Genomic DNA, 27,614 nt, shown 5'->3' on the forward strand with positions numbered 1-27,614 from the left:
CTGCTTGCTGACAGCACTGGTGAATCTCTGACATGTTAAAGGGCTCCAGGGCCACTTCATGTTCTCTGGAGATCTATACATCTACCCAAAAGAGAAAGTTTAGCAGGACCCAGACAGCACAGAGATCCCAGCCCGCCCAATTCTCAAGTTTGCACAGGTCATATGAACCTCAATGCATGGGACAGAGGTTCCTGATGAGAAAACCACCCACCTCCCAACCCTCAACCTCACAACCTCCACCTTGAAGCACCAATTTGGATGGAGTGATCCAGGTTCTGAGCTGCCAAAAACTTTCATACCATCTGCAACGTTTCACCTGCCTTCCTCCCTTCAACAACCACCTTTATCACTTCTGGCAGGCTTGGAAGTCCACCACTATGGACAAATGGGTTTTGGAAATCATCTCCACAGGGTACTCCATCCACTTCACTTCTCTTCTACCTGACAACCCCCCCTTCCCTGTCCCTCTTCAGAGACTCCTCCCATGAGAATCTGCTACAACAGGAAATAGACTCTCTTCTACTCCTGGATGCTATAGAACCAGTTCCCATGCAGCACAGAGGGAAGGAGTTTTATTCCAGACATTTCCTGGTTCCAAAAAAAGAGTGGCAGTTGGAGACCCCTCCTGTGACACCTTTGTGAAGGCACAAAAATTCAAAGTGGTGGCACTTGCAGCAATAATTCCATCACTGGACCAAGAGGATTGATTCACAGCCCTTGACCTTCAGGATGCCTATTTCCATATAGCGATCCACCCGTCACACAAAAAAGATTCCTATGTTTTACTCTCAGGCCCATTTTCAGTACAGGGAGTGCCCTTTTGGCCTGTCATCTGCTCCAAGGATCTTTTCAAAGGTCATGTCAGTAGTAGTGGCACAGCTCCGCAGAAAAGGAATACTGGTGCTCCCTTACCTAGACAATTGGCTTCTGAAAGGTCGCTCCCTGGGCCTAACTTCATGGGCAACTTGTAAAGCCATAGACCTCTATCTCAAATTGGGCCTGCAATTGATCATTCAAAAATCCACCTGGACCCTCTGCAAAAGTCAGAATTCATAGAAGCTCATCTTGATTCAGTAGCAGCAAAAAACCTGCCTCCCAGTGCACAGATTCATGGCCCTGTCCAACATAGTCAACCTAATCCAGATCAGCCCTCAAACCCCAGTGAAGAACTGTCTTCAGCTGTTGGGGCATATAGCAGCTAATTCTTTTGTTATAGACCATGCAAGATTGTCAACAGTGGCTCAGGACTGTTTATTCAGCAAAGGGACACAGTCTAACTACACTACTTTCCATACCCACCTTCATAAAGGAATCTCTAAATTGGTGGAAATACCCTCACAATGTTTGTGCAGGAGTCCCTTTCACCTGCCCTCCCCCAGCAGTTATCATAACAATGGACGCATCCCTGTTAGGATGGGGAGCACATCTGGACACCCACAGGGCCCAGGGCAGGTGGATGCCTCAGGAAACCACTCTGCATATCACCCTCCTGTGACTCAGGGAAGTCAAATATGCATGTCTCCAGTTTTTACCAGTAATCAGGGGCAAACACATAAAAGTCATGATGGACAACATGTCATGCATGTCCTATATCAACCAACAAGGAGAGGCAAGATTCCCCACCCTTTGAGCCAAGACTGTTAAACTTTGGAATTGATGCATACACAATCAGATCATCATCACAGCAGCTTACCTCCCAGGAGTTCAGAATGTGATGGCAGACACACTCAGCAGGCACTTCTCTCGAGACCGTGAGTGGGAGATAGATCTCATCATACTTCATCACTATTCCGGCAATGGGGCACCCAGTTCTGCTCTGGAGGCAGGCTGAACCACTGATCCTTGGGGGATGCCTTTCACCTTCAGTGGTCATCAGGTCTACTGTATGCGTTCCCCTCAACTCCTCTAATATCCAAAGTCCTACTAAAAAAATAAAAAAGGACAAAGCCAGAGTTATTCTAAGAGTCCCAACCCGGCCTAGACAAACATTGTTTCCTTACTTGATACAGCTGGCCATTCACTCACCAATCACTCTCCAGGTAGCTCCTCATCTTCTCTCTCAGGAACGTGGGAAGATCCTTCACCCCCAAGATCGGAGTTCTTTGCCTCAAAGCATGGCTGGTCAATGGTTCACGGGATTAGAAATGACCTGTTCAGAGGAAGTAAAAAGAGTGCTATTACACAGCAGAAAAGCATGTACGTATTACATTTACTTATAAAAATGGGTAAGATTTGCTTGCTGGTGTGACCTCAAACACATTCCACTGACACCTTCATTTTGCTGCAGACATATTGGATTACATTCTAGAACTAAAAAACTTGGGGCTGTTGCTGAGTTTTTAGCGTCCACTTGGAAGCCATCACGCGTTTCCATTCTCCAATAGAAGGTTATTCTGTATTTGTGCATCCAACGACGATGAGGTTCCTGTGCCCATAGCCATGTCCATAGCTTGAGCCAAAGTAATGGTAGCAGAGAGAGCTGACAGTACTATGAATCTCAAATGCCCTGATGGGAGTCCAGATGGCGACCAAGTGGTCTTTTTTTGGTACGGAGTCTGAAGAGGTAGATCTCTTCTTGCTGCCTCGCTCCTCTGTCAGTACCAATGGTCTATCAGAGCCCAAAATGTTGGGGTCTCTAGGCATAACAGAGCCCTCGGTACCTGAGGAATCAGCAGCCTCATGGGTACCAGGTCAGAGACCAATGGGAGCCGAAGTGGCTGGAGTCACCGGCAACTTCAACTTCCACCAGCAACCTCCTACCAGGAGAACTTGTGGTATGGTGTTTGGAAGTCTTATGAGAGGAATCTTGGGTCTTTGGGGAGTAAGCCTTGGAGATGATACAGGTAGCTGACTTACTTGGAGACTGCCAGTCTAACAGCCTCGGCATTTGGCCCTGTGATCTCCCTGTTTTTTCTGGCTCTAGATTTTAATGCGAGACAGAAGTTGCACTTTTGGGAAATATGAGATTCTCCAAGGCAACAGAAGCACTGGGAGTGTCCGTCACTCATTGGGATTGCCTCTTGGCATGACAGACAACATTCAAAACTGGGAGAACCAGGCACACCCTCCCAGTAAAGTAAAACTCCCAGGGGAGAAACTATCTAAAAAACTATATATAAAAAGTTGCAGGAAGTTAAGTTTTTTTAAACTACTACAGCTAAAACTACTACTAAGTACCAACTACTATTAAGAACAAGTATAATAAACTAGCTACTAAAAGAGCTAAGGGGACAGAATTGAGCTAAAACTTAACGTGGACAACTGCTAAGGCTCTGTCTCAGGCTGAGGCAGGAACCGAAGGCAGTTTGCCCATACAGTGCTATATAGCAACGGCATAGAGTACAAGACGGAGGAACTCATGGGTGGGTCAAACAGATATTGCCAATGAAAGGTGGAGGGGGCGAGAGTGCACCCAGAATGGAGCCCTCACAAGAACACTACTTGAAGAAGAATTTGCAACTTTTCAGTCTCATAATTTTTCATTGTCCCTGATCATGATGCAGTAGAGATATTCTCAATAGTATTGAATGGACAAAATGGATTAAACATCAAACACATTGTAATGCTGTGTATTGGGCAAATGCTTGGTACACAGTATCTATTAGTTACAGAAGGTCTTCTGTGATTTTACATGTTGGCAATACTTGTATAGCTAGTTGTGCCAATAAAATATTTTTAAACACTACTTTTCTAATTAAGCCCAAGCTCCTTCCTGTCATTCTTTGAGGCAATTGAATGATGTGCTTCTGGTTTCATATAATGACTAACTTAAATCCTGTATGTCCCTTTTCACAGGGCCAAATGCCGAGGCTGTTAGACTGGTTTTACAGAGGGTATGTCAACACTACCGCTTATGTCGATATAACTTATGTTGCTCAGAGGTGTGAATAAGCCACCCTCGGAACAACATAAATTACACTGACCTAAGCACTGGTGTGGACAGCTTCTCCCACTGCTCGTTGGGGGTGGATTGACAGGAGAGCTCTCTCATTCGCTTAGAGCGGCTACACTAGAGAAGTTACAGCAGCGCAGTTGCACAAGTGCAGCTGTGCCACTGTAACCTCTCTAGTGTAGCCATAGCTTTAGACTCACATGGAGGTCAATGAGTCTGACACATTGTCAGTATTATGGAGCCATGTAGTCATGGCTTTACAGTTAAGGTTGGAGTTTCTCAGTGTTTTACAAAGGAATAGATAGGCTGCTTTTTTGGCTTGAATTAGATTTATCAGACCTGGTCAACACAGTTTGTGTACTGGTATAACTATTTCAGTTAAAAGCGTGGATGTTTTTTTAACTGATGTTATACCATACAGCCCCTGAGCGCGGGCATATTTATACTGATCTAAAGGTGCCCTACATCTTGTATAGCTTATTCCCCTTCCTGCCTGGCAATAACCCGGAGTGGCCAAACTGTGGCTCACAGTTAAAATGTGGCTCGCAGAATCCCTCATGTTCCCCCACTCTTTACCTGCTGGGAGTGGGGGAGTTTGGGGCTTCTGCCCTACAGTGGGGCTAGGGGCTTCTGCCAAAGACGACTGGTGCCTGCTGGGGGCAGGGGGCACAATTTAAAGGTCTGGCCTACTAAGGTTGCCAACTTTCTAATCGCACAAATGCCAACACCCTTGCCCCGCCTCTTCTCTGAGGCCCCATCCCCACTTACTCCACCCCTCCCATCGCTTGCTCACTCTCACTCACTTTCACCAGGCTGGGGCAGGGATTCAGAGTGTGGGAGGGGGCTCTGGGCTGTGGCAGGGGGTTGGGCTACAGGGGTGCGAGCTCCGGAAGTTTGGGTGCAGGAGGGGCTCAGGGCTGTGGCAGGGGGTTGTGGTGCAGGAGGGGATGAGGAGTGCAGGCTCTGGCTGGGCACTTACCTTGGGAGGCTCCCGGAAGGGGCCAGCATGTCCGGCTCCTAGGCTCACGGGCAGCCAGGCAGCTCTGCGCACTGCCCCTGCCTGCAGGCACTGCCCCCCACAGCTCCCATTGGCCGAGAACTGCCATTGGCTGTGGAGTCAGCACTCAGGGCAGGGGCAGCACGCAGAGACCCCCTGGCCACCCCTACGCCTAGGAGCCAGAGGGACGTGCCGATCACATCCCGGAGCCACGCAGAACCAGGGCAGGTAGTGCGCTTGCCTTAGTCCCACCCCCCCACACACTGGACTTTTAGCAGCCTATTAAAATCTCCCGGATTGCTTTCAATAGCCACCGACCAGGAGATCACGGCCAATTCCAGTAGCAGGCCACCGGTGCAGTGACACTGATACAACTCGTGCATGTGGCTGAGGCATTTCATGAAGCGCCTGGCCTCCTCCACTCTTTCCGAAGCTAAGATGGTTGTCAATGTACTGACCCACCCAGGCACAGCGATCACTAACAAACTGTCCTAGCAAAGGGGCACCACCCTGCCAGCCACTGCCCAGGGGCACACGGCGGAGCCCCACAGGGCGAATCTCCCCACCCCTCCCGTGGCGTTGCCAACTCTCCAGGAATTAACGATTAACCTTTCATGGACTACGTCATGCGGCGCAACCTGCGCGAACGCAGCCAGCCCAACCTGGCAAGCCTACGGCCTCCCGCGGGGTCGGGCTGGCTGGCTGGCTGTGCCCGAGCGCCAGCACCCCCTGGCGGGGCACCGCCGGCCCTGGCCGCCGCGCGCGGGAAGGGGATGAGCGCAGCCCAGAGCGCTCGCCCCTCCCCATGCTCACTGCGCCGGCGCAGACTCGCTCCGCCCCTCCCCTGGCCTCTGCGCGTGCGCCCCAGGCCGGAGCCCGGCGCGGAAGGGAGGAGGCTCGCTGCTGGCTGGTCCGCGGGGAACGGCCGGGAGCTGCCGCCTCGCGCCCGCTGCGGGGAAGCCCCGCCAGGAAATTCCCGGGGGGCAGCGCCGGCTAGGACACCGCGGGCCTTACGCAAGGCCGGGCTGCCCCCTCCCCCAACCCGGCTCCCAGAGCCCCGCGCGGGATCCCAGCGACGCCTCTCGGCCCCCTCGGCTCGCTTCGCGCTTTCCCCCGCCCCGGGGTTCCCCTCCCCTCGCTGGGCTGCGGGCCCCGCCCCCCGTGGGCGGCCCCTCCCTGCTGGCGGTGCCGAGCAGCCCCTGCCCGCCCGCCCGGCCGATAAGAGTCGGTGGGGGCCGCGCCCAGCTAGCGCCGAAAGGCTCGTACCTGCTCCCGAGCGGCGGCGGCGGCAGGGAGCGGAACTAGCAGCAGCACCTCGGCCCGTGCCCGGCGCCCCTGGGATTTATATGCAGCTGGGGGGGTTATTGTTCACCCTGCTGGAGGAAGAGACGCGGCCGCGGGGTGATCTGTGCTCTCTTCCCCCCACCATGTGCTCAGTGAACGAGGACAGCAGCACGGACCCCCTGGTAGCCCGGTGCAGGCAGCTGGAGGAGACCGTGGAGAAGCTGCACCTGGAGAACAAGAGCCTCAAGAGCAAAGTGCCTCGGTACAAAGCCATCTGCAACCTGTATCATGAGTCCGGGCAGCAGCTGAAGCACCTTCAAATGCAGCTCTCAGCCAAGGAGGCGATGATCGGGGAGCTGAGGGCGAGCGTGGCCAAGTACCAGGCTGTCCAACTGGGAGCAGCACAGGAAGGGGAGCAGCAGCCATCGCCACCTGGGGGAAAGTTTGTTGAACCTGCTAAATCTCTAGTGGAAAGTTTAATAGATCAGGTTGGCCAAATGAAGCAGGAGCTTAAAGACAGCGAGAGAATTTCAGCACAGAAGGTGGAAACTTTGAGCCAGGTAAAAACACAAATGTATCAAAATAACATTTGTATTTACAGAGACGAGTACCTTCCCCTGGCAGTCCCTTGCAAAGGGCAGAGCTCTATTCTGTTTTCAAAAAGTTGCACACTTGTGAGCCAGGACAGAATTTAACCCCAGTTAATATGAAAAAGAGTGTTATTTCTAAACCCATTTTTAGAGAAGGCTAGGATTTTCAACCCTGAGTACCTAAAGCTAAACATCCTATTTGAAAGGGGCTTGGGTGCCATGATGTGTGGTATCTCCCCACCCTTAGTTTAGGTCACTAATTTAGATGCCTAAATATCGATTTAGGACCTTTTACTTTAGATGCTCTAGGTGGTGGATTTGGTTTAGGTGACTTGCCCAATGTCACACAGCAAGCTGGTGAAGGGGCTTGGATTAGAGCCCAGAAGTCAAGTTTGCCAAGTGCTCTGCAACCACTAGGTAACCTGTCATCTTCAAATACTTTCAAGACAGCATCATTTAATATAACCAATGTATAATCATGCACTTCGGGGCACTGATTGAATTGTGGGAACATGTCATGTCAAGCAAAAAGTAGTTGCCAGAGATGTAGCATATAGAAATCTCAGAGACTGACATCTAAATGGTATTTTTAAATGTAATCTAATGATTTTTTCATGCTGCTATCAAGATGAGATTTACAGCTAGCACACAAGCTAGTGTATATCTTTATGTAATCTCACTAGTTTGCACAAGTAGAGTGGAAGATTATTGGAAAAGATAAGCTCAAATCAATTTTTAAATATTTTATTGCAAGCAGTTATTTTTCACTCCATAACATAAATCCACAGTGCCAACATTTCTTGATTAAAAGGCATTTAAATGGGATTTTTTTAGTTTTCCTTTTCCCCCCTTTGTCTGCTTCTTGAACTGTTCATCAGCCTATCTGTACACCAGACCTAGCATTTCAGTTGTAACAATTGCAACTAGTTGAGATTCCTCCCTTTCCCCCACAAGGAATTACCAACTTTCCTCCTTTCTGGTTTAAAAACAAACATCTTTCTAACACTCTGGAAAAAGTGTTTTACTGTTAACTATTTCTCTTTGTAATGAAGCAGTCTGGTGTGTGTGAAGGGAGTTCCAAACCAGAAAATATTGGAAACTGAAACAAATAGTCTTGTGACAAGTAATCTCTTGACATTATGCTGGTACAAGAATGTTTCCCAAATGCTGCAGTTCTTTAGACCTGTTCAGGCTTTGAGACTTCTAATAAAACATGATCTCACTGTTCTATACAGTGTGCAACTTGGGATATGTCTAGGTATTTACAGCTCTGTCAGCACTCTGCTGTCTGAGTACCTAGCAAGGCAGGTTGATGAATGTCTTATGCCATAAACTACCTAGGAAGTGCAACACCGGCCAACAAAACATAGCTAGAAATAGCCTTTTGTTCTTAAAGTGGATTTTTAAGCTTGTTGAATCCTTTTAAAACATTCCGTATCTGTATTGGGTTTGATATAGTTGTGGGTTTGTTCTGAATCCCAGACACAGTGTATTCTTTCCCTTAAATGCTCAAAGGCACCAATCTACAGTAAGTACATGGCAGCATTTCATTTTCTAATTACTGCAGTTAACATTTAAAATGACAAGTGCTTTCTGCTGCAGCTTTAAAACTGCACTAGTCAGTATAAGTTTTGATTTTAGAAGTGAACATTTTAAACACAATTTATTACAAGGCTCTCAAGAGGTAACCCAGTGTCACCATTGCCAAGCTAAAAGCCAAGATAATGCCCCAATACAGGTTTTTACACATGGGGCTTGGAAACTGAGTTCATGCTCTGCTTTTCCATTGTATTCTTCTATTGGAGAACCAAGATTTGATCTCCTAAGGAATTAGCGGGGATATTGCATTGCAATCTTCCACCCCCACCCCTTCACCTCCCAAAAAATGGGACATATTTTGCAAGGTGTACTGTGGCTTTTGCCTCCATAATTTCTGGTCTACCCTGGGATCCAGGACAACTTGTGGGTACAGTATGTCTAATATGTATGGGAGTGAACCTCCCAGCCTGGGTCCACAGACTTATGTTAGCAGGTCTTGTGCTAGCACTTTAAAAATAGCTGTATAGAAGGCACTTTGAAGTTGTGGCTTGGGCTCTGAAGCCCACCCCGCTCCCTAGGCTTCAGAGCCTGCCTTGCAACTTCAAAGTGCTGTCTAGACAGCTATTTTTTTAGAGCACTAGCCAGATCTCTTTTCTCTCTCCTCCCCCGCCCCCCCCAACAGCCCATGTCTGGGCTGAGAGGCTCACTCCTGCTTGTTCCAAAATGCTGTGTAGAAATACTAGCACAGGGGTCGGCAACCTTTCAGAAGTGGTGTGCTGAGTATTCATTTATTCACTCTAATTTAAGGTTTTGCGTGCCAGTAATACATTTTAGCCTTTTTAGAAGGTCTCTTTCTATAAGTCTATAATATATAACTAAATTATTGTTGTATGTAAAGTAAATAAGGTTTCAAAATGTTTAAGAAGTTTCATTAAAATTAAATTAAAATGCAGAGCTCCCCGGACCGGAGATCAGGACCCGGGCAGCGTGAGTGCCACTGAAAATCAGCTCACATGCTGCCTTTGGCACCCGTGCCATAGGTTGCCTACCCCTGTACTAGCAGATTCTGGGGGAGTGATGTTCCATCAGCTTTCTTTACAGCTGTTGTCCTCCAATTTCTTTCACCCCTTAACAATTTAAGTGGGAACATAGGAAGTTGATGCTCACTGGGTCAGTGTTAATATACAGGTACTCTAAATTTCATTTACAACTTAAGTACATGACGATGCCAGAGATTGGCTGCCTTCTGGACCCCAACAAATCCCAAACCCTTCAAACCACTCAGAGGGGCTTCCATGTGTTAAGGGAGGTAATGTTACAGAGCTTCCAATTCCATGAAACTTTATTGGTACAACAAGATATACAAGCATTGCCAAAGTTAAGAAAATGCAGATCCCTCAGGTGTTTGTCAGGCAGATATAACCCACCCCAGGATAGAGTTACACATTCTGTGTGGAGTTTGTTCCTCTGTCATTACTGTTCCTGATCAAGTTACTGTGTAGAATGATACTATCTTTGTTGTCTCTCAGGATCAGGCATACTATTTGCTTTGATTAAATTTATAGTCCCTAATAGCTTAAAGAAATTTTCTACCAGCTTATAATTTGGGACACCTGGAGTACAAGAGCCAAACAGAAGTCTTTCATTGCACCATAAGTGGTTGGCACACTACAAGCTAGCTACGCTGCCTGCATCAGAAGCATAAGTTATAGTACATAAAATGTCATCCATGTATATGTATGTAGTATGTTTGAGAAAGTGGGATAACCGCCCTAATTAAATATTTTCCTTTAAAAAAAAAAGCCTGTAGTGATTGTCATGAAATATCAAATAAGAGGTTAGAAACAATCTGCCGTTCATAGTGTATTGGCAAATCCTTTTCTGCATACCAACTATTTTCTGACCTAGGATATGTGCATAAGCATATGTTCATGCAAATATAAAATGAGAACTAGAAAGACATTGTAGACCAATGCCACATTCAGGAAACTTGATGAAAAGTGACTTTTATATGAGTGGTCTTGTTTAACTGTAACAAAATATGGTACTAATGACATTCCTGAACAGTGGACTTAAGTTATTCTTAAACAATGATGAGAAAGTTCACTTTTATAAACCTCTTGGCTTGAGAGTTCATTTTATGTTCTCTAATACATCAACTTTACCCCCAATATTTAGGAAGTGCAGAAGCTGAATCGGCAACTAGAAGAAAAAGACAGAGATATACAGCAGATAATAAGTCAGCCACAGTATGAAAAAGAGAGAGAAATCTTACGACTCCAGAGAAGCTTGGCAGAGAGAGAGAAAGTCCAGGCCACAAGTGAAGTACTGTGTCGTTCACTCACCGATGAAACTCACCAACTTCAACGTAAATTGGCATCCACAGCAGAAATGTGTCAGCAGCTGGCAAAATGTCTAGAAGAAAAGAGAAAAGACAGAGGGTATTTAGAGGAGCATATTCCGATTGAAAGATCCAATCAGGTACACTTAATACATTTTCTGTCAATGTGAATAATTTGGAGGGAGGGATGTTAAATTGTAAGCAACTGTTAATGCAATAGTTCTAAAAGTTATTTCTCACTTTCCCCAATCTCTTCAGCTACAGTGAAGAGGAAAGGAGAATCTTCTCACAAAACCTTAACTGTTGGTATTTGTTGTTGAGAGATGGAAGCTGTTTTTGATCATTTCTGTCCAAACGTCATGTACATTTTTGCCATCCCTCATCTATCTCTAGTAGTCAGAGCCTCTTTTGGTAGGTGCCATAAGCATCCTTTCCCAAACCATTATTATGTTTACACACTTACTATTCGGTAAACCAATGGAGACTAGAGCAGAGCACTAGAGGGTGCTATGCTGTTGGTGGTGACATTCCTTGGACGAGACAAAAATGAGGTCCTTGGGGTATGTCTGTGCCAGGGGTTCTCAAACTTCATTGCACCATGACCCCCTTCTGACAACAAAAATTACTACATGACCTGCAGGGGTATGGCAAAGCTTGAGCCTCACTGCCCTGTGTGGGGGAAGCCAAAGCATGAGCCGCACCATCCTGGGGTGGGGAAACCAAAGCCCAAGGGCTTCCACCCCAGGCTGGAGGGAGGGGGGGAAGGGGGGCAGCTGCACCCTGAGCCCTGCCGCCCTGGGCAGTGGGGCTTGGGCTTTGACTTCAGCCCCGGGGTCCCAGCAAGTCTAATGCCAGCCCTGGCGACCATTAAAATGGGATCGCAACCCACTTTGGGGTCCTCACCCACAGTTTGAGGATCGCTAGTCTATGCAGTTAGGCACCCATAGCTGGCCTGTGCCAGGTGACTGAGGCTCATGGGGCGCAAGCTAAAGGGCTGTTTAATTGTGGGCTCTAGCGCTCTGAGATCCTTCCATCTCTCAGCCTCCAGCTCAAGCCCAAATACATACTCCGCTCTGAGTCCTAGTCAGATGCCAGTGTCTAATTGCAGTGTAGATGTATCCTTGGACTACAAAAATCAAGTTGGCTTAAATATCATAAGATTTTAAAAATTTGCATTAATTTTTTTCTGATTCATTGAGCCGTGGTGTGTGATCATTTGCCATTTAAAATTCAGCCCTGCACACAAAATATAGGCCTCACTCTTGCTGATAGGTTGTGGAAGAGGATTCCTCTCTCTTGGGGAAGGATTAAAACACTGGCCAGGGAACCAGGAAACAGAGCCAGTTCCTTGCTCTGTCAGACTTGTGTGTGGCTGTGGATAAATTATTTCATTTCTGTGACTTAGATTTTCTACCTAAAGTGGAGATAATATAAAGCCACAAAGCCTTGTTCAGGTAAATTCCTTAGTGTTTGAGAGGTGCTTAGATACTACAGTGCTAGCCAAGAAATACCTACCAAGAATCCCCACTTCACTGATGGCAGTCTGACTTCAGTTTCATTGAAAGCCTTGGGAGACGGCAGTCTTAAATAATAGTAAAAATTTACAAGAGAAACCCTACTGTTCCTGAAATGAAGAACTACTTAAAAAAAAATCAGTTGATTCATGACAGTCATGAGTTGGCAACTCTTGATAATTGAATATACATTATAATCCCCATAAGAAATGGGGTATTAAACCAGATGCTGTGGTGACATTCTTTAATCATTTTGTTCATCAAGATTCTTCTTGAAGTTTAAAGCAGATGAAAGTAGTGCTCACTTCTTGTCCTAAGCTGTTGTTACTGGATCTTTTAAAAGAGCTGTGAATTTCAATGATCCCTGTGGAGAGTTTAAATTTGTAAAGTGCATTGGGAGCCTTTGGGATGAAAGATGCTCCAGTAATGTAAAATATTACTATGTGAATAGCCAGAGGCTGACTTGGATGGAAAGAAAAACAGATTGTTTAATGGGACTTGAAATTTTCAGCAGTGTGATGTTTTATGTGTAACTGAAATATCCATCTCTCTAAGTAGTAAGTTTTCAGTCTAATAATTAGCTTACCTTGTACAGTGGGGACTTCCCTGTCAAAGAGAAATTCAGATGTGAGTCTTAGTTCATTCTAGGGAATTTTTTACAAAAATGCTTTATTACTCATGTACTTTGGGGTTTTTTTTTGAACAGATGACATTTCTTAACGTCTAAAGGCATGTAATTAAAACAAAAGCTCAAAACTTCTGGTCAAAAATTTATCAAGCAGCTTTATTATTTTTCTCATTTGCTTAAAGTCGCAGCAAGCCAACGTGAACGAGTGTTTGTGGCTGCTGGTGGTTTTTGTTTTGTGGTTTTTCAGGTGGGCTATCTCCCTTATGTTAAGGCAAATTTAATTCCTTTGCTTAAAAAAAAAACAGCTTACCAACAACTGATCTTATGAGTTAATCCAAAACATGTTTGAATAGCTTAAGGAAGAAAAATGGAGGATGTTTGTGCTATTTTTAAAATGAAGCTGTGAATACATGTCTTCGAGGTTTGTGGTTTTTTAATCAAAGTAACGCTTACTTTGTCTGACAGCTACAATTTTCAGAGAATAAAACTTCACCCCAAACAATTATTTGCCAACTACAGGAGGAAAACAGGAAGTTACAACAAAAAGTGTTTCATGTAAGTACATTTTTTAGTTTGTAGAATAGGATTTGATTATACATTTTCAACAGTAAATTCCCACTAACAAACCCTAATTTAACTTAACCCTAATGGCACCTTTATGCAGACCCTGAATAGTCTCAATAAAATATATTAGCTAGCATGTAATCTTTGTTCCCTTGGCAAATACAAATCCTCAATACATAACCTAGCTGCCCCATTAAACACAAAGAAATTGAGTCAATGTAACATGTTTAAGAATTCTGTTTCTGCCCTAACAACAGATCAACACCACTCACCGTAATCCTTCTCTGAAAGCTTTTGCTTGCAACACTTTGTTTTAAGATGTATATTTTTATTTTTGAATTTTCTGGTGCTCTCAGGTGGAAGACTTAAATACAAAGTGGCAGGCGTATGATGCTAGTAGAGAAGAATATGTGAAACGACTCCACCTGCAGCTGAAAGAACTGAAGTCTCAACCCGAACAGCAGCAAAGAAATTCAGAGCTGATGCAGAAGGAGATTTCTCGGTTGAACAAATTACTGGAAGAAAAAATGAATGAATGCATTAAAGTAAAGCGAGAGTTAGAGGATGTGAAGAAGGCTAAAGATGGAGATCGTGAGCGTGTACAAATGTTGGAGCAACAGGTCATTAGATCTACTCTTTGATCAGATTTGCTTGATTTAGGAATTAAGATTTTCTCAGAAAAAGATGAGAAAAAAGTTCACTGAATTCACTTTTTCAAGTTGATTTTTCTGATTTGGCACTTGGGTGACTGTACAGATTGCAAAGGTGGCAGCAGCACAAAGAGGCATACACACACTTTCAAGTAAAATTCAGTATTGGAGGAATTCTGTGATAGCTTTATTTTCCTCCAACACAAAATATCAGTATTTTTGTAAATTCTGTATATCTAGTACTGTTAAGTGCAGACATACTGTAGAAAAGAATACCTGCATTCTGAAGTATTAGTTTAAATATTAGAGATGGGCGAATCTAATTCGTTCACCCTCTATGACCTCTGCTAACTCACCACTCTCAGTAAATGGCTAAAGTATTTAAATGATTCATTTTCAGGTACTTGTTTACAAGGATGATTTCACGTCTGAAAGAGCAGATCGAGAGCGTGCACAAAGTAAAATACAGGAACTTCAGGCAGAAGTTGCTTGTCTACAGCACCAGCTAACCAGGAGACAGGTAAAGAAATCTAGAAAGGCAAGATATTAAACCAAGTTCTTTTCATTAAGAAGAGAAACTCAACCTGAAAATCAGATGCACCCCAAAGAAAGAAAAAAAACTTCAAAACATTCCAATAAATCATGGACAGTTTTTTGTTCAAATATCTTAAATTCAGATGTGTCGGAGCTGTAACTGCTAAATCCCATACCCGTCTTTCAGAACTTCAGTTCTAGAGGAATTAGGAGTTGTCTTCTCCTATTTATATAACACCTCCTATTAGTTCCAGTTTCCCTTCTGTGTTGAATCAGCACAACTGGAAATATTTCTTCTCATGGATTTAGACACTGTACCAGTTCAGTACAAAGAGGGGATAGGTGGAACTCGCTTGTTTTTTAATTTCAGTTATTGTTGCACGTGATACTTGACCCTCAATCACTTATTTTATGTAGGTCTTATGATTGTTTGGAACTTAATCACCTGTCAGTCTCTGGCTCTGATTGCTTTGAGTTTCAGCTAAAAATCTTTATATGCAGCAGCTTTTGGATCTTGTCAGCCTTATCAAAATATTGTCAATGCTAGAATTTTAGATCAACCCTTTTGGGCTCAAAATTGGATTTTTCTGATACTGATTTTTTTTTTATTATTTTAATTTCCTAGGAATCAAGAGAGACAACTGGTCATGTTAGAGTTCACACTGGGAACCAAAATCATCGTGTGTATGTACAGACAAATGTTGAACATCTACTGGGCAACAGCCAAGTCCAGTCAGGCGTGAGGAGAACAGGTTCACAATCTGAACAACCTGCTACACGCACAGACAGTGGGAGTTCAGGGTCAGAGAGACGAGGACAGGGTGAACTTCAGTGCCCTCATTGCATGAGGTTCTTCAATGATGAACTCAGTGATGAATTTCTCAGACATGTTGCTGAATGTTGTCAATAATCTGACCTGAGAAGTGCAATCAAATATCAAATCAACCACTACTTGATACTGAGAAAACAGCACTTTGAGATGTATACTACAGTACCAATTAATGTTGGTTATATTTTTAATATTTATCATCCGGTTTGGATGTTTGACTGACTTATCTAAGCATAAATTCAGTGCTTAGAGAGATTCGATGCTGAAACTGATTTGAGGACAGCTTAGTGAAAGAAGTTGATTACTAATCTACAATAAAGGCAAAAAAAATAATAATGAAGTAATTCATTTTAAATGGCCATAATGTAGGATGTTAACCAGCACGATGAGAAATGTCTACCTCTTTCTTCATTCCACCACCTGTTGGACTGCACCAGAGACTTCAACATAAATCAAGCCATTTTGCAAAGAATGGAAATATACAAATTAACACTCCAACAAATGTGAGTGTAACAAATGCAAACCTGCTACAAGCCAAAAGTGCTGGATGGGCTCAGAGCAGACAGACTTACAAGCAAAAGTTTGATTCTTTGTACTGGTGGCAATCTGAAATATTTATAAAGGGTAAAGAGTGACAGTATCTTAACTGGATTTGAAATCTGGATACCTTCCTTTTCACAGATACAGCCATATAGGGAAGAGTGGCAAAAGTGGTAAGGTAGGGGGGGAAAGCTTCACTGTGCCATACTGGGGTACAGTGGAATAGAGACATCTCATTTGTCATTACCTTGAGTCTGTTAGGCATTTTAATACAACAGAATGAAATCAACCATGTCTCTGTCTGACAGAGCTTTTACTTATCACTTGCATTGAATGGGAGGAAAATGTTAAGATACTAGTTACTCTGATCTAAACCCTCTCTTTTTGCACTGAAACATATTGCACAGGGATTATATTTATTTTTTTCTTCTGTGCTAGAAAGTGACTGTACATACGTGAATACAGCTTGTATACAAATATTTTAAAATTGTCAAACTTATTTTTATAATAAAATACTGGGGTGTAGTTGCTTTACTGGGTTAGAGTATTTTCCACTGAAGTTTTCACTGAAATATATTACTAAATGCAGCTGGACTTAATTTCTGGCTGACTGTTACAGCTTCAAATACGAGTTGCCACATTACTTTATACATAAGGAATCTTTTATGTAACAGCAGCTTATCACACACTATTTTTCAAGAGTAAGTGCTAAGTAATTGGAGAGGAAGGATGAGCCTGGGGTTAAGGTGCTCGTTTGGGAACGAGGTTGTCTCCCAAGATCAATTCCTTCCATGCCACAGACTGAGGAACTTGCACAAGTTACTTACCTCCTCTGTGCCTCAGTTTCTTATCTGTAAAAGAGGGAAAATAGCTTTCTCTACCTTACAGGGCTCTTGAGACTAAAGAATGTGAGGTGCTCAGCTACTGTGGCAATAGGGGCCATATAAGTACCTAACAGATACATAGAGCTTGGGCTTGGAAAAAATGTACCTCACCATGACAAGGCTGGAGTCTAAGTAAAGTGGGTAGGGGAAAAACCCTGCACCAGCAGGCTGTCTCCAAATTAAAGGAACATCATTCAGTACTGTATAGTGTGCATTTTGCATATCACTTACCCTAGCTTCACTTCATTCCTCTCCCCTCATCCCCATTTCCTTTAACAGGTCAAAGTACAGTTTGTCTGACATTGTCTTTCTCCTTGTTCTAGCACATTTGTCTGTCTTTTCCCCCCCTCCCCACACGTCCTGTTAACTGCTGTCATATGCCCATCACAGCACTTGAAAATACTAGGTATCTCATAACTAGAGAACTAGTAATAAGAGACTGAAGGGAAGGAGACATACTGTCCAGATGAGATGCTGTCACAGGGCCCCTCTGTCACTATCCAGTGAACCAGTGTCCAGTCAGTTCAGGTGGTTTTACACACACACCTGTTTCTTTCACCAAGGTGTGTATTTATTCTCTTACATAGTAATACCATGCACTGTGGGCTTACAGCAAGCATAGGTTTCCCTACAGCCCTCACTCCTCAGCCCAGGCTCACCCTGTGAGCTTCCTGCTGAGCTGCCCTTGCTTGCTTTTTCCCTTTCTTACATTCTCCCAGTTACCGTGTTAGCCCAGCAATTGCTGCCCAGGTGCTCACAATCCTTCCAACAGAAACTGTATAATTGGCCTCAGATGGGCCTGCAGCCGTCTTCAGGCTGCAGCAATGTCAGTGATTATTAAATGTAAATATTTATAGACTAATAGGTCACTCTACAACTTATTCAAATGAAAAGTTTTATGTGGCGATTAGAGCTATATTGTTTTCTTGAACTCAGATGTGTTTTGAGTTCTGTAGCAAACCACATTGAATTACATTGACCAAAGCATTAATCTACTAAATACTTTTTTTCCCCGTGTCCTTCCATCCACCAAAATAAACCCTGATATTTACCCAGAAAAATTAATAGTTTTTTCCACCAATTTTCACCTCTTATTACTTCACCACCACCACCAATAAATTCCCAGGAAAAATTAAATAAGATAAAAACTGAAAACGAAGGGCCCTACACATAGGTCATTGCACCAGTCACTTCTGACAGGTCTGGCTGAATTGTCCCTCTAGGGCCACAATTTCTGGATCCCTCTCCTCTGCCCCTGGTTTGAGACTGGTGGGGTGGGTTTGCCCACGAAGGCCTCCATGTCAACGTCCTGCTCTTTTTCTCTCCTTCTCTTGCCAGCTGGTTCTATACCCTGTGTCTTGTCCAGGGAATGCTCCTCCTGGACACCTGTTCAAATGTTAGCAAAAAGGCATCAGGCTCATCACCCTGGGCCATCTTACAGAGTTCTAGGCCCACTGTTTCATTTCCAGTCCCCTCACTGGCACTCACTAGCCTCTGCAGGAGCTGTTACTATACCTGGGCCTGCTCCTTGATGAATTCTGGCAAAGTTTGTTGTTGCTCCGCTTGCCAATTCAGAAATGCTTGCCTCTGTCTGCTGCATCTCCTGTTATTCCACCAGCCAGCACAGCATCTCATTCATGGTGCCCAGATCTCTTGCCTTTGTGCAGGTCCCACCTCAGGTATTCTCAGCTGAGGGAGTTACTGCTCCCAGACAAGCCCCCACAGAGCACACAGTTGCCAACTTTCATGTGGTAAATAAGTATCATAGAATCATAGAATTCAAGATCAGAAGGGACCATTATGATCATCTAGTCTGACCTCCTGCAAGATGCAGGCCACATAAGCCGATCCACCCACTCCTTAGCAAGTGAACCCTGCCCCATGCTTCGGAGGAAGGCGAAAAACCTCCAGGGCCATAGCCAATCTTCCCTGGAGGAAAATTCCTTCCCGACCCCAAATATGGCGGTCAGCTGAACCCCGAGCATGCGGGCAAGACTCTCCAGCCAAACCCTCTGGAAAAGGTTATATCATACCAGGCACATAATTGACCTATTGACTAAGCCCGTTATCCTATCATACCATCCCCTCCATAAACTTATCTAGCTTAATCTTAAAGTCATGGAGGTCCTTCGCCCCCACTGTTTCCCTCGGTAGACTGTTCCAGTATTGCACTCCCCTGATGGTTAGAAACCTTCGTCTAATTTCAAGCCTGAATTTCCTGACTGACATTTTATATCCGTTCGTCCTCGTGTCCACATTAGCACTGTGCTGAAATAATTGTTCTCCTTCCATGGTATTTATCCCTCTGATATATTTAAAGAGTGTAATCATATCTCCTCTCATCCTTCTTTTGGTTAAGGAAAACAAACCGAGCTCCTCAAGTCTCCTTTCATACGAAAGGCCTTCCATTCCTCGGATCATTCTAGTGGCCCTTCTTTGTACCTGTTCTAGTTTGAATTCATCCTTCTTAAACATGGGAGACCAAAACTGCACACAATACTCCAAATGAGGTCTCACCAGCGCCTTATATAACGGGACTAGCACCTCCTTATCCCTACTAGAAATACCTCGCCTAATGCAACCCAAGACCGCATTAGCTTTTTTAACGGCCACATCACATTGCCTACTCATAGTCATCTTGCGATCAACCAGGACTCCTAGGTCCTTCTCCTCCTCCGTTACTTCCAACTGGTGCGTCCCCAGCTTATAACTAAAGTTCTTGTTAGACATCCCTAAATGCATAACCTTACACTTCTCACTATTGAATTTCATCCTGTTACTAATACTCCAGTTTACAAGGTCATCTAAATCTCCCTGGAGAATATCCCGATCCTCTTCCGAATTGACAATACCCCCCAACTTGGTGTCATCCGCAAACTTTATCAGCCCACTCCTACTCTTGGTTCCCAGGTCAGCAATAAATAGATTGAATAAAATCGGACCCAAAACCGAACCTTGAGGAACTCCACTGGTAACCCCCCTCCAACCGGACAGTTCCCCCTTCAATACTACCCTCTGCAGTCTCCCCTTTAACCAGCTCCTTATCCACCTCTGGATTTTAATTTCGATCCCCATCTTTTCCAATTTAACCAGTAATTCCTCATGCGGTACCGTATCAAACGCCTTACTGAAATCCAGATATATGAGATCCACCGCATTTCCCTTGTCTAAAAAATCTGTTACTCTCTCAAAGAAGGAGATCAAGTTGGTTTGGCACGATCTACCTTTCGTAAATCCATGCTGTAATCTATCCCAGTTGCCATCGGCCTCATGCTCCGGAACCACTCTCTCTTTTAAGATTTTTTCCATGACTTTGCATACTACAGATGTTAGACTAACAGGCCTATAATTCCCTGGGTCACTTTTTTTCCCCTTCTTGAATATAGGAACTACATTAGCTAATCTCCAGTCAGTCGGTACAATCCCCGAATTTAGGGATTTATTAAAGATTATCGCTAACGGGCTAGCAATATCCCTCGCCAATTCCCTTAATATTCTAGGATGAAGATTATCCGGGCCCCCCGATTTACTTCCGTTAAGCTGTTCCAGTTTGGCTTCTACCTCAGCTACCGTAATGTCTACCCCCATATCTTCATTCCCATCGGTCCCTCTATCACTATTCCTTAGCCCTTCATTAGCCTCATTAAAGACCGAGGCAAAGTATTCGTTCAGATATTGTGCCATTCCAAGATTATCCCTAATCTCCACTCCATTTAAAGTTTTAAGCGTCCCACTTCTTCTTTCTTGGTTTTCTTCCTATTTATATGGCTAAAAACTGTTTGCTATTGGTTTTAATCCCTTCGCTAGATCCATCTCCACTCGTCGCTTTGCCTTTCTCACAGCTTCCCTGCACCCTCTGACCTCAATAAGGTAGGTTTCCTTGCTGATCCTCCCATTTTCCACTCCTGGTACGCTTTCTGCTTTTTCTTAATGACCCTCTAAGACGCTTGCTCATCCAGCTCGGTCTAAAACTGCTACCTACGAGCCGCTTTCCCTTCTCGGGATACATGCCTCTGACAACTCCTGCAACTTCAACTTGAAGTAACCCCAGGCGTCATCTGCCCTTAGATCCCTAAATATGTTAGCCCAGTCCACTTCCCTAACTAGTCGCCTTAATTTAGTAAAATTAGCCCTTTTGAAATCATACACCCTAGTCTCAGATGCACTATTGATTATCCTCCCATTTATTTGGAAACGAATTAGCTCATGATCACTCGAGCCAAGGTTGTCCCCTACAACAATGTCCTCAACAAGGTCCTCGTTACTCACCAAAATCAAATCTAAAATGGCATCCCCCCTCGTCGGTTCAGCAACCACTTGATGAAGGAATTCATTAGCTATCATGTCTAGGAAAAGCTGAACCCTATTATTATTACTAGCATTTGTTTCCCAATCTATATCCGGGAAGTTAAAGTCCCCCATGATCAAGCAGTTCCTATTAGTGTTTACCTCCTTAAAAACATTAAAGAGCTCTCTATCCATCTCTAAGCTAGATCCCGGCGGTCTATAGCACACCCCAATCACTATCCTGGATGAGGCTCTGGTAGTTTTCTTCCCCAATGTGACCATTGCCCAAACAGACTCTGTATTGTCCATTGCAGCGCTAGTTATCTCATTACATTTTACCTCGTTATTGATATACAGTGCTACTCCCCCACCTTTACCTTTGCATCGGTCTTTCCTAAACAGCACATACCCTTCCATACCTGTACTCCAGTCATGGCTACCGTTCCACCATGTTTCTGTTATTCCTACGATATCCGGTTTCAATTCCCGGACCAGGAGCTCCAGTTCCTCCATTTTGTTACCTAAGCTTCTCGCATTGGTGAACAAACATCCTAATTTTTCCTGTTGGGCTCCTCTCACTCTTTTCACCCAACTCGGTAGGGACACAGTACTTCCAGTATGACTTGTAGATCTAGAATCTGTCCCCCCCCTCTTCCTTACACGTAACTGCCCCCCTCTGGCTATATCTGTTATCTTGTTGTCCTCACTCCCAATGTGAAAATTTGGCGTGGAGAGCACTAGGACCTCTCCCGACCGTCTCCCCCCAGTGTCTAGTTTAAAGCTCTTTTAATCAGATGAGCCAGCCTCCCTCCTAGAAGTCTACTTCCTTCCCTACTTAGGTGGAGCCCATCCCTTGAGAACAGTTGTCTGTCCCCAAAAGCCTCCCAGTGCCCATACATCCCAAAGCCCTCCTTGTAACACCACTCCTCAGCCAACTATTAATCATCACGATCCTCTCTCCCTTTGGCGCCCTTCCTAGGGACAGGTAGAATCCCACTGAAGATCACCTGAGCCTCAATTTCCTTGAGCGTCTTACCCAACCTGGCATAGTCTCCCTTGATCCTCTCTAGCGAGAATCTAGCCGTGTCATTCGTTCCCACATGAAGGATGATCAAAGGGTTCTTACCCGCTCCTCTTAGGATCCTTTTCAACCTCAGGTCCACATCCCGTATTTTAGCACCCGGTAGACAGCACACCCTTCTGTTCTCCGGATCGGCCCTGGTCACAGGCCTGTCCAACCTTCGCAGTATGGAATCCCCAATCACGTAGACCTGCCTTCGCCTGGGGACAGCACGGTCCTCTAACCTATCCCCCGTTCCCCCTGGTTGCAAGCTCCTTCCATTCCTATCATCCCTTGTGGTTCCCCTTAAGCCATCCTGTATCTTCCCTGGGCCCAAACTTGGTGCTACTTCCATCGACTCCTCCCCTTTATCTATGGGACTGGCCGCTCGCCTCTTTTTCTTTGGCCTCTCACTGTCAGTTACCACTTGCTGTACCCCTTCCTCATTCTCCAAACCTTCAAACCTGTTCCTTAGCTCAATTTCCCCCTCACTGGCTCTCCTTTTCCTTGGCCTGCTTCTCACGGTCACATGCTTCCACCGCCCATCTTCCTCCTCTGGTGGTCCCCCTTCCTTGGCCTCAGCCCCTGCTCCCCCCTGTGCCCCTGGGCGTTCCCCCTCAGTTACTGCTTGCCATTGCTCCATCAGCCTCTCAAACTCCCTTCTATTCTCTATCAGGGTTTCCACCTGCAGCTCTAGGCCCTGGATCTTTTCCTCCAGCAGCTCTATTAGGCGACACTTCATGCATATATAGTACTGTTCAGGGTCCCCCGCTAGGACCAGGTACATACCACAGCTGCTGCATGCTCTCATCCTCGGTGTGTCCTCTGCTGCTAGGCTCATGGCTGCTGGCTGCTGCTGTCTTGGCTCCGCTTGGTGTTCTTCCCTGGGGGGCGCGGGGCCTCCCCTTCCACCTCCCCCTGCCAACTCCCACGCTAACTCCCCTGTTGGCAGCCCTGTTTGCTGCCTCCTGTGCCGCTGCTCGCCTGACTTCCACAATAAGCCAGAAATCAAGTTAATCCCATTTCAAAACAAGGCCAAAACAAGCCAATTCATAACCCCCTATGTGACTGGACACCCCCCCCCAGCCTGCAGTCTGGAACTGGGGGGGGTCCACTGTGCACCCCTGACTCTTCCCCCCGCCCCACTTGCCCCTGCTTGCCAGGAGCCGATCAAAAAAAAGCAACAAGCCAAAAACTAGCCAACAAGCAACTCTCAAGCCAATTAAGCCAAAAACAAGCCCAATTTCTGCATTTTCTCCCCCACGGGCTTGGCATGACTCAGAGGGCACCTCTGTCTCTAGCCAGTAACCTGCACTACGTGGCCAGTTCAGGTAGTTTCACAATCACAAACATGCACCAGGCTGTTTATCTTTCAGCAAGAGGGGTGTGTGTGTGTGTTCGTTCTTCTTACATAGTTATACCATGAACTGCAGGCTTACAGCAATAATAGGTTTCTCTGCAGCCCTCACTCCTTAGCCCAGGCTAACCCTCTGAGCTTCTTTCTGAGCTACCATTGCTTCCTGTTTACTCCCCTTCTGTTCTCCCTATTACCTTGTTAGTCTAGCAATTGCTGCCCAGGTGCTCACAATCCCACCAACAGAAAGCATATAATTACCCTCAGCTGGGCCTGCAGTTGTCTTCAGGCTGCAGCACTCAGGAATCAGGGTGTTGCTAATGTGTGGAATCGAGGTTGCTTGTCACAGATGTTAATCTAGAACCTTCCCTGCTGAGGTCTCACCCACATGCTGTCCCTGGATGCTATTTAGGTTATGTCTATACTAGCACTTTTGTCAGTCAGGGTTGATGGGGGGAGACACACACACATCCCTGACCAACATAAGTTGCACCAACAGAAATGTCAGTGTGGACACTGCAATGCCACTGGGAGATGCTCTCCTGCCAATATAGCTACCGCCTCTCATGGGGGATGGTGTAATTATGCTGACGGGAGAGCTCTCTTCTGTCAGCAGAGAGCAGCTACACGGGGCCTTACAGTAGTGCAGCTGCAGCGGTACAGCTGTGTCACTGTAATGTCTCCAGTGTAGACATAGCCTTAGGGGTTATCAAGCTTCTGGCTGGTAGGTGTTTGGTAAGTATGAACCCACTAAGGGTATATCAACACTAGTGACTGTACACACTTCCACGTGGGTGATTGTGCCAGAACCCCCTATTGCCCACACCTAAACCCCAGAAGCATGGGTGAGTAAGCTAGCATGCATGAGGGGAGTGGATAAATATGCCTGTGGCATACCCATGCTAGACTGCAGTGTGGATGGGTCTAAGAGGAGTGTACCAGAACTCAAATTTCAATAGACCTCCACCTCCATTCCCTCAATGCACTGAACCCTTTTCTTCCTGAACCTTACCTAATCTACAAAGGTCCCTGTCCCCACATTTTCACTGGTGGTAGCAAGCTGCACTGACCACATCAGACCAGCTGTCCATTGTACTCTTTACAGACCAATACAGCTGCCTGGCTCGCTAATACACCTGGGTGCTGATAGTGTGTGGTTGGAGTACGCTGTCCTCCATGCCTCCTCGCGGAGAAGCAGGAATATACACATGCAATGGGAGGTTTCACAGAGGATGGAGCAGGCAGGCAATTATCAGACTCCAGCTCAGTGCTAGAAACACATGGAGCACATGAGGCTCCTGTACAAGGGTGAAAGACTCCAATAGTCATTCTGGGAAGGCTTGTCATATATGCCCCTTCTATAAGGTGCCCGACTGGGTGCAATACAGAGCCTGAAGTGGCTCACAACCCCCTCCTTAACCCCACCGGCATTATGAGGGTCAAGGTGAGGAGGCAGCAGGGACCGTGAAGGATACCCTGAAAGACTGGAGGAGGAGGAGCATGTGATTTCACACCTGTACCCAGAGGAACCAGTTGAAGAAGCACCCCCCTGTCCCCATGGACCTCAAGCCATAGTAGGAATCAGAACCCAGGGTAAGTTACAGTGGACCCCACCATACCTCCAATATCCCCTCTTGCTCTCGTGCTACATACCTGATTTTGTGACCCAGGACATTTGAAGCACTGTGCACTGACTTTTCCTCCCTTAATAAAATGCCATGCACTGCTATGTTCACTGTGAGTATGAACAGCCCTGCTGAAGCACTGTCACACCCCATCCCCTTACCACACTCCTCAAACTTTCCCCATTCCATCCTACCCCAAACTGGTCCCCCAGCAAGAGACAGCTATAAATCAATGGTGTTGATTTCTGTTGAACCACTATTAAGTCAGGCAGTGATGATCCCAGGGCCAAAAAGCAGGGAGAGGTGAGGGGAGGGGCAGGTTAGAAAGGTTTTGGTTGGAGATAAGACAGTTGTAGAAAATGTACAGTTTGTCTAAAGTTAGTAGCAGCTAGCCTGTCTTTGGTCCCTTGAAAGATTACAGTTTCAGTGCGTCTCCTCCCACCCACTTCATATGACCATCTCCTTACAAACAGAAGCTGGTGGGGGTTAGGTTCAGGAAGGGGAAGGGAACTGAACACTTTGGTTGTCTGAGGAAACGTTAGTCACACTAGTTCTCTTCTCCCCTGAAAGATTAACAATTTTTTATGGTGTCTTCAATTTTAGTAGGGATTAGTGCTCCAGAACAGCTGCTAAGTGCAATTAGCAGGGCTGACAGACTGATGTAAAAGAAATGGCTGCATACCCGGCCCTGCCCCCTCCAAGCAAACAGAGATAAGGCCACTGAGAGATGGAGCACTCCCCATAAAAGGTTTGTAAACAAGTGTGAATAGTGAAGACAAAAGCATTGCCCAATGCCTGCATTACGTCTTGGATGCCACCCTCCACACAAACCCAACCCAGAGGAGGAGCCCTGTTACAATTGTCTTTATGGTGTGCAATGGAACAAACGGCTAAGGGGAAGAAAACCCTCACAAAGATGTAGCCCCACAAGTATGTGCCAATAGTCCCTCACATTTTTCCAGCAGCTGGGGAGGGTGTGATGGTGTTCCTTAGCACAGGCAGATGTATATGGACACATCTTGGCACAACAGGGCGGAAGACATCATCCCTGATGTCCCTTGCCTGTTGGGAACCGGGACCAGCATGCACAAGTGGGATCCGGAGACTTGTCCTGAGCCTGCTCAGGGTGGAAGCACTCCTCTTTACCCTCAAACATTATGGTATGTGCAGCTGGTGATGATTATACAAATGGCGTTTGCCACGTTGCCTATGCAGTCGTCCAGATCGCCAGTCACAACGGGATTTCAGTCTACCAAACATGCGCTTCACAACCACTCTCAGTTACTGAGCTTCTAACTGAATTCCTTTCTTTGAGGGCCATTGACATCAGAATACAGCTGCATGAGCCAAGTTAGGAGTGGGCATGCGAGGTCCCCCACAATAACAGTTGGCAGACACCCCATTGAGAACAATAGCATTTGGGGGAATAAAGTCCCTTCTCCTCCCATCAAGTACGATCCTGATCTTCTCAGCACCCTGGCCTCAAACCTTTTTGGTATTTCCCACAGTTGTATTCATGAATCTGCCGCTGTGATCCACCGAGTCTTGTAGAAGGAGTGAAGAGTAACCTTTTTGATTCATACACTCACTTACCCCTTGTAGTGGACAAATTATTGGAATACGAGTGCCATTGATGGCCCCTGCATAGTTCAAAACCACATCCTGTCCAATCCAGATATTATTTCTGGAACTTTTCCTATGGCAACCACCCCTGGGTAGATCAGTATTATCTGCCTTCCAAACCTGCACAACCTCAACAGTGGAGTGGTCCAACCCCAAAGTGGTTTGTAGCAGACCTATAACTGTCTAGTATTGCCAGCTTCCACAGGGCAACAGCCACCCATTTCTGCACTAGTACGGCTTCCTTAATCAAGTGTTCTGTCGCTGGAGGTATGGTGCAAGCTTCTCACACAGCTCCACGAAGGTCTCTTTCCACATTCAGAACTTCTGAAGTCACTGCTGGTCAGTCCACATCTCCAAAGCAATGTGATCCCACCACATCATGCTTCTTTTTCCCCTCCTAAGAGCATATCATGGCAATACCATCATTCAACATATCTACCCTGTAAGCTGAATGAATTGTCATTGTCTCAATGTCAGCTGTCTTCGACCTGTCAGAAAGTTCTGCCCACATTCCAGCTAGCATCTCACTGATGGCCTACTCCACTGCATAACCATGTGTCCCACAATAAGGAGCTGTTCCATGTCTTCCATCCAGAAATGGGTTGGAGGAGCATGCGTGAGCATGCATACGAGCTGATAACTGAGTATGTGTGCCACTCTAGGCGTAGCCTTTGAGAAGGAATCTATCCCTTAACCTGCCTCCCTTTTGGGGTCCGCCTTACAAAAAACCTCCAGTGTCTACTTCTCATAGCTTTCCTAAGCACTAACAATGTGTATCCTGGATGATTTTTGTTTCACTGCTTTCCCAGGGGTTCTGAATAGTAGAAGGGAAAAATTGACAAGGCATTCAGTTTTCACTCTGCTGTGGTTAGGTAAAGC

At 45.6% G+C, this 27,614-nt stretch overlaps 1 protein-coding gene and 1 long non-coding RNA gene across 5 annotated transcripts in view; one reads left to right on the top strand and one right to left on the bottom strand.

The window, feature by feature from the left end:
* The window catches only part of LOC120405785, a 38,754-nt gene extending 33,134 nt beyond the window's left edge, over positions 1-5,620 (bottom strand). For 2 of the 4 annotated variants that reach the window (XR_005598869.1, XR_005598871.1), the window contains exons 1-2: positions 2,026-2,954; positions 1,694-1,923 (exon numbers count right to left, since the gene is read on the bottom strand). This is a non-coding gene — a long non-coding RNA (uncharacterized LOC120405785). Of the gene's footprint in view, positions 1-1,693; positions 1,924-2,025; positions 2,955-5,351; positions 5,468-5,498 lie in introns of those variants that run through there. The other 2 variants (XR_005598872.1, XR_005598873.1) reach the window with 2 other exon arrangements.
* A 134-nt stretch (positions 5,621-5,754) lies between these two features.
* Positions 5,755-16,438, top strand: TNIP2 (TNFAIP3 interacting protein 2). Its single transcript, XM_039542421.1, has 6 exons — positions 5,755-6,733; positions 10,481-10,783; positions 13,251-13,340; positions 13,706-13,969; positions 14,400-14,519; positions 15,159-16,438. The coding sequence occupies exons 1-6, from the start codon at positions 6,236-6,238 to the stop codon at positions 15,441-15,443; spliced, it is 1,560 nt and encodes a 519-aa protein (XP_039398355.1). The 5' UTR covers positions 5,755-6,235; the 3' UTR covers positions 15,444-16,438.
* The last annotated feature ends 11,176 nt before the right edge of the window (positions 16,439-27,614 follow it).

The sequence above is a fragment of the Mauremys reevesii genome, linkage group 5 (genome assembly GCF_016161935.1).
Source record: "Mauremys reevesii isolate NIE-2019 linkage group 5, ASM1616193v1, whole genome shotgun sequence".
NCBI classification, from domain to species: Eukaryota; Metazoa; Chordata; order Testudines; family Geoemydidae; genus Mauremys; species Mauremys reevesii.

Coding starts and splice junctions, on each gene's coding strand:
- TNIP2 (XM_039542421.1), top strand. CDS start 6,236: ATGCAGCTGGGGGGGTTATTGTTCACCCTGCTGGAGGAAGAGACGCGG. Junction 6,734..10,480: donor AGGTGGAAACTTTGAGCCAG/GTAAAAACACAA, acceptor CCCAATATTTAG/GAAGTGCAGAAGCTGAATCG. Junction 13,970..14,399: donor TACAAATGTTGGAGCAACAG/GTCATTAGATCT, acceptor ATTCATTTTCAG/GTACTTGTTTACAAGGATGA.